This window comes from Solanum pennellii, chromosome 11 (genome assembly GCF_001406875.1).
Source record: "Solanum pennellii chromosome 11, SPENNV200".
In the NCBI taxonomy this organism is placed as follows: domain Eukaryota; kingdom Viridiplantae; phylum Streptophyta; class Magnoliopsida; order Solanales; family Solanaceae; genus Solanum; species Solanum pennellii.
In genome coordinates this window covers 63,726,046-63,733,311 of record NC_028647.1, presented here as the reverse complement: position 1 = coordinate 63,733,311, position 7,266 = coordinate 63,726,046, and the positions used below count along the sequence as shown (strand labels likewise).

Here is a 7,266-nt window from a genome sequence, read left to right as displayed (position 1 = left end):
TTTATATATATATATATATATATATATATATATATATATATATATATAAAGTCAAACTACGACATTCAATTGGGGACAGCACATAAATTTGATGCTTAATTTGCCTAACTAAACATAATAATTTACATAGAATGATAAAATTGCTCTTAAACTCCTGGGGTAATCAAAGTAGAACACTTGTTTTTTACCAGTAATAGGCAACTTTATATAGTTACTTCAGCAAAAAGGAGATGATCGGCAGTTATAACAAGTGTGTAATATGTGGGCCAAAAGTTAACATCATGACACAAAACAATTTCATCAACAACATAACCAGGCTGATCTCACAAGTAAAATTGGGATCTGGGGAGAGTGGAGTGTATGCAAACCTTACCCCTACCTTGTGTGACGTAAAACAAATTCAAAACAAAAATTTAAGATTTAATTAGAGTGGTGAACATTACCATACCAACTCGATTTGCCAGAGTAAGACCAATTGTTCCAGTTCCACAGCAAACGTCAAAAAGTAAGGTATCAGGACCCAAGCTGGCCCAGTCCCCTGCAAGAGAGTATAACTTCTCTGCAGCAAGGGTGTTCACCTGTGCCAAATGAAGAACTTAAAAAACTCGCAACTTCTGCAAGAGAGGGAGAGACGGGGGGAGATAAGAATAGGATCAGCTTAGGACAGAGAAAATAAGCAATGATCTCACCTGAAAGAAGGCCGTCGGCGAAATACAAAACTTAAGTCCATTAATATAATCGTGAATTTTTGCTTCAGCAACTGCATTATCTGCATGCAGTTCAGAATAGCTTTCCTCTCTGGGAAATGGAAGTACACGTAGAGGAGCATCTGCTGGTGCTACATTTGATATACCAGTGTGATCCTGCATTAAAAAGTAACAGCATCAAGGTTGGTTAAAGGCTCCACTGGAAGAACATGTACATAACTCACTAGTATGAAAAAGCTAGCATCTTGAAAAGGTCAAAAACAAGAATATTCTATGAAGCAAGGAAACAGGTATAAATAAAAGATTTAAGACGAGGATAAAGATAGTTTTTATAACTCCCAAGATCCATGGCTTATGTCCACTTTTGAGCAAGCTGTTTTGCTTATATATATTAGTGAGAAACAAGTACCAGATTTTTAGAATTAACCAAAGCTTCACCCCGCTGTCATCATAAATTGAGAAAATTGGAAATAGGAGTGTACAATAATAAAGAAAGAAAATTTGTATGACAACCACCTGAACTACCAGGGCAGTAAGAGGTAATGTTGGTGATGCAATAGAAGCTCCCATAGCAAATGCTTTGGCCAATCCTTGAAGTTCATCATTGACTAATGCATCGTCAAAAGACAGAGTGGAAACCTAGCAATCAAGGAGTAAGAAAAATGAAAAAAAAAAAAAAAGAGCAGCAGTGAGCAAGTCCTAAGCAAAAAGTAAAATCAACTGCTTCATCACTGAATCAGAGAGATCACTAATACAAGTGTGGATCATACAGCTAGCTGCTCATTTTGCTGAAAATGGTAGACATTAAAAAGGACAACCCAGTGCGTGAAGCATCTCTGCATTCACAAAGGGTCCAGGGAAGGACCGCATCTCAACGGGTGATGTAGGTAGTCTACCCTGACACAAACATGAATGGTCCATTCCACGGATCAAACCCCTGACCTATAGGTCACATGGAAACAACTTCATCGTTGGTCCATGACTCTCCTCCTGAAAATGGTATATATGTAGGAACAAAAGAAGGACTAAGTTAACTAGAAAAAAACCTGAACAATCAGCATAACCTCTGAAATGTTTGCACTGGGATTTTCCACCTCTACAATTTTACCAGGCATGCGACCTTCTCGAACCTGGAAGTAGATATACCGAAAGAACCAGTCAGTTGGCTGAGCATCACAACAATACCCCCAATAAAAGAAAGAAAAATACTTAATCTGTCCAGCCACACTAACAATGCACATTGAATCATCTCTGCATGATAGTAGAGGCTGAACAAACTATTAGGTCATAGAAGCAGTTAGACATACAGTAAGTTGACGCCAGAATCCGGTATTATTCAATCTGTTCCAAATAGGTAGGGTTGACTGTTGTAAGAATTCTTGAAAGATAGCAGCATATTTACAGGCAATTCTGGAAACATTTGGGCAGTCCACGGGTTCCTCAACAGCTGTCACACCCTCCCTGGTACAAGGATAATTTCTGTTAAATGAACTACAAAAAGAAAAAATAAAACTAGATCTTAGAAAACTTCAGTTGCCTTTATCCACCTGAAATTTCCAAGCTGAAATCCCACAGTTGGCTTTCCTAGTACAGAGAATCCTGCAGAAAACTCACACTTGTTTCGATATCCAGTGATAAGTGGCGATTCAATTATTCCCTCTAGTTCGCATGGAAGACCACCTGCTCAAACAAATGGTTGAGCGAAAGGTTATATCATTTTTTCTTTGTCAAATGCTACTGGTATTCAGGCACTCGCATGTAACACATGTCAATGAGTATACAATTTTATAACTTCTAGTTAAGCGGTGTATTTGAGTAATAAACATAGGTAGGAGAAAGTGCCTGATTGTGATGTCTGACTTTGCCTCCAGCCACCAAATATAAGATATCTTCATTCTTTTGGAATTACTTAGCATATATACTATAAAGAAATTAAATGATAAGCTTAAAATAAAAGTCTATTGATCTCCTCTAATCTAGTTCGAACTTGATGTGCGATTGTTAAGATATTTGAACTTGATGTGTAAAATGATAGTTTGGTTGGGGGGAGATATAGATATAGCTTTCGTGTTATAATATCATATACTCTATTCGAATAAGATACATTGATATTTACATAAAAAATAGTAATTTATTGAAATAACATGTTTAATCTTCTGTTATTATAACTTAATCGCATATTTTATGTAGGCATTAAAAAGGAGCAGATATATCTTACTTGAATAGAATAGCATATGATTAATAACACGATGTCTATACCAATTTATATTTATATCTATGCTCATCACCTACCATCATTATGCATGCCTCTTACCAATTACAAATCAAGTGCAAATAATCTAACTTAAGAGGAGATCAAATAGGCTACTGTTCCAACTTCCTCATTCAATTTATTTATGTTTAGTATGTCATGCTAACAATCCCAACGAAAGAAGATAGCCATATAAGTTTTGATAATTAGAGGAAAAGTCATAAATCACAATAAGACACTTTATCCTTTAACTTCACTTTATAAGTCAAACACATAATTTAATAATATATGTGATCTTCTACCATTATATACTCATTGATATGGGGGGTACACACACAAGGGCGTGCTAAGAAACTAGTATAGTATTAACATAAGCAAAATACCTAGTTCACCTTAAACACAGTGAACAGGACCAAATCATTTGTCTATTAATTACAAAGATATAGTCATAGAGCCAACTTGCAGCCGATGCAATTCAAAAATAGCATTACCTATTTCCCTAGCTTTGAGAATCCATTCTGGAAGTGGAACGCCATTCGGGCAAGCTTTACGTGCATTTCGAGTCTATGCATATAGAAGATGAAAAAAGGGTCAAAAAGTCTATTTTTGCTATCCCTGGGAAAGTGGCAAGTGACATTATAACAATATGGAATAAGGAGATAAGATATACTAACAAGTGTTTTGAGAGTTCGCGTCAAAGAGCTCTTCTTCTGCTCCAGTTGATCAGCATATGGCATTTTAGCAAGAGGAGTCACCACATCCCGAACACACCTACCCTTCAGAACTGAATCACTGGTCACTGGGTCCTCAGCCTCACTTTCCTCTGATTTTTTAGTCAAATCCAAACCGTCTCCAGTTTCGGTTTGCTTTTCACCTTGTTGATTGTTGTGAAATGAGGACATTGCCGAATTACCTTTTCTCTCAAATGCCCGCGGAATAATATCTCCAACCTTTAAAATCTTGTTGCCAGCAGGCTTTCCATCCAACTCCTGCATAGTTTAAGCTGACAAATAAAGTTTCTGATAATAGAATAACTGCATATCACTCTAATCAAAATTAAGACAACAAAGGAGTACCTTCACAGCAGTTTTCACTTGTTCTGCATTTTCAAAAGTAGCAAATCCTACAGCCATGCCTTTCTTCTTTTTTGCTGATTTAAAAGTAACACCCTGAGATTTAAGGAGTCAACTCCAACAAACATCTCATTTGCGTCATAAAAAGAATCGATGAAGAACACTATAACAATACATCAAAAGATATGAGTAAGGATTATGTTCTCTAGGGAACAGAATCCTGATTTCCAGGAGAGCAGACTTGTCCAGCCATAGAGCAAACACCCGTACTTCTACAGATGCTAACAGTGTTACCGCAAATAGTCTACAAAATTAAACACTTATTTAAACAAACAACGAATTCAAGCGTAAAAGGGTGCGGTCTAGTGTTAATAAGGTGGATTGAGAACCATGAGGTCTCGAGTTAAAATCCTAGGGAAGACAAAAACACTAGGTGTTTCTTCCTACTGTCTTAACTTTGGTGAACAAAATTACCTGGTACATATACTGGTGGGAATCAGCTACCCCATGAAATTAGCGAAGGTGCACACAAGCTAGCCCAAACACCAAGGTTATTTTTTATTTAAAAAAAAAGAAAACAAATAATCGTTTCATCATCAACCTTTAACTGAAAACCAAGGAAAAGCACCTAAAGATCCCACCGCCCTCCAATTTACAACCTTTCCAAGATACTGACTGTTTACACCTCCCTGTGGATCTTTCACTTAATTTTCAGTACAACCCAAATATACTAGGATTTCACAGGATTTTGTAATAAATTATACAATGAGAATAAAAGGCCATGGAATGTTTAAAATCTTTCCTATACTCTTCTAGATCGGAAAGAAAAATGGAACCGTTGGAAGTTCATTCGACCAGAGTATTCCCAGCGGATAAAGGTTTGCACTTTGCAGAAAATTAAAAATGATCCTTTCATCAGAAAGAGACCAAATTGTTGACGTTACACTTTTGGCATAGTGCTTTCAGACTATTCATAGTTTCCAACAACTAATCTTCTGGCTGATGAATTCCCATAATCTTATTCACCACAAAATAAATGCATTGGCATCCATTAGTGTCTAATTAACAAAAACAAACAAGAGTTAACAAAGTTCACATATGTGAAGTTCGCTTCCAAATCGTAATTAGTGAGAACTAAAACTTCAACCCAATTTTTTTACTGTAGCTTAATAACAACAGTTATTGGTTTTCCACTACTCAAAACTGGGAATTGCCAGTATCTGAAAGAGAAAACACAAAATACACCATGACAAAACAAAAACATACCCCATGTTAATCCACAAGTGAAGTCCGGAGAGGGTGATGTGTACACAGCCTAACCACTACCTACCTTGTGAAGGTAGAGCGGTAAATCTTATAGACACTCAGCTCAAGTAAGGCATATCAAAAATCAAGTATGTAAAGCAAATACTGTAGTAAAGAAGTCATACTAACTACAATGTAGAAGAGAACAGAAGCAACAACCAAAAATATGATTTTTGAAGCAAAGGAAACAACACCCAATACTAAAGTCGAAGAATATGCTAGTATGGAAGTGATAATAACAATACTCATAAGAAAACTACTCAAAGCTCAACTATCTAATAACCTTCTATCTTAGTCCTCGACTTCCATATCCTTATAATAGAAGTGATCAGAAAATAAACACCAAAGGAATTGGACGTATATGTTTAATATCTAAAAAAATTCATCTTTGAGCAAACAACTTACATGTTCTTTGAGGAAACACCTTAAATTATCTGAACTCCACTTCATGGGAAGGTTCACCAAGCATTTTGACAACCCAGAAACCGAAGAACATTCGTCATCGTCTAACGCCTCAGTCATCATAACGTCATTGCGCTTCTCTTCTTTATCCTCTGCCTTCTCCCCGTCGTCGTCAGCAGCCGTCTTAGCCATCTTCTTCGCCCGGTCAGAAGTCGGGTCCCATGTATTATCGGGTCGGACCCTGAGCTCTGATTCACCATGAGCGTAACGGCAGGATTCACCATGGCTACATGAACCATCATTTCTTCGAAAGTAAGAACAAAGTGTCGTCTTCCATAATGGATTTTGTTGTTTTTGCTCTGTTTCTGTTACTGTTTCTGATCCTTCTCGCTTTCGTTTCTCCGTCGGTTCCGCAAGAGTTTCCGTCAACTTAAGCTGCTCCGATGTTTCATCTCCGTTCAATTCCGATTTCACGATTACCGACGAATGGAGCTGCTCCGATGAATCCTCGCCATTCAATTCAGTTTTCAGAGTTTCCGGCAACTGAAGGTGCTCCGATGAGTCATCTCCATTCAATTCCGATTTCACGATTACCGGCGAATGGAGCTTCTCCGATGACTCCTCGACGTTCAATTCAGGGTTTACAGTTTCCGTCGACATTGGGAAAGAAGGGTTTTTCGAATTTTTCTGCTGCTGTTTTTGACGGCGGTGACAATTAACTCCCCACTACTGTTCAGTTATTTATTTTTTTTAATCTTATATTTGCTATAATAATAAAATAATAATATAATAAACCTAATGAACTCATTTTTAAAAATATAAATACGAAATTTAACTTATTAAATTTTGTTATTGTTAAAGTAAATGTTTAAATTATTTACTAACATGAAGAAATAAACACTTGAATACTATAGGATTTTGGGTTTATTTGTTTAAATTTGAATAATTAGAGTATCATTTATTTATACACGAATAAAATTAAAAATTATAATTATCAACTAAAATAAGATTAAAGATTATAGTATTTATGTATAGTGTCTTGTATTAAATTGTAATTTTGACAAGGCTAAATTTGATGCACATTTTAATAAAAAAAAATAGAGATGCCAGAGAGATTATGAGAGGGAGAGAGAGGTGAACAAGAATATCAGATATACAATTGATTTGTATACACGATGATAATTGTATCATAAATATAATTGGTTTATATCAAAAGCTAGCTACTAGAAGGAGGAAAGAGACGAGTGAGTTTGAGAGGACAAGGTGTATATATCTAATCAAAAATTGTTTAATAAATACAATTGATTTGTATTAATAAATAAAATTTCATCACAGACTATTTGTATTTAATTCCTTGGTGCAAATCAATTATACCAGGTATATTAACGAAAATAATTTATATCCAAATATATTTAAATTAACTAATCATATCAATAAATTAAATTGTATCATTATTGCAATTCATAACAAAATATATTTGTATTCATTTGGTGATTTGTGTATTGTTTATGTGTTATCGTGTGTGTTT

At 35.6% G+C, this 7,266-nt stretch overlaps 1 protein-coding gene across 2 annotated transcripts in view; it reads right to left on the bottom strand.

Moving 5' to 3' along the window:
• Positions 1 to 6,489, bottom strand: part of LOC107004810 (zinc finger CCCH domain-containing protein 24) — a 12,059-nt gene extending 5,570 nt beyond the window's left edge. For both annotated transcript variants that reach the window (XM_015203170.2, XM_015203171.1), the window contains exons 1-10: positions 5,742 to 6,489; positions 4,035 to 4,127; positions 3,633 to 3,947; positions 3,450 to 3,522; positions 2,255 to 2,387; positions 2,015 to 2,168; positions 1,754 to 1,837; positions 1,224 to 1,346; positions 690 to 863; positions 444 to 578 (exon numbers count right to left, since the gene is read on the bottom strand). In XM_015203170.2, coding sequence (XP_015058656.1) covers positions 444 to 578; positions 690 to 863; positions 1,224 to 1,346; positions 1,754 to 1,837; positions 2,015 to 2,168; positions 2,255 to 2,387; positions 3,450 to 3,522; positions 3,633 to 3,947; positions 4,035 to 4,127; positions 5,742 to 6,398 — 1,941 coding nt within the window. In that variant the 5' untranslated portion in view covers positions 6,399 to 6,489. The remainder of the gene's footprint in view (positions 1 to 443; positions 579 to 689; positions 864 to 1,223; positions 1,347 to 1,753; positions 1,838 to 2,014; positions 2,169 to 2,254; positions 2,388 to 3,449; positions 3,523 to 3,632; positions 3,948 to 4,034; positions 4,128 to 5,741) is intronic.
• Positions 6,490 to 7,266: the final 777 nt, after the last annotated feature.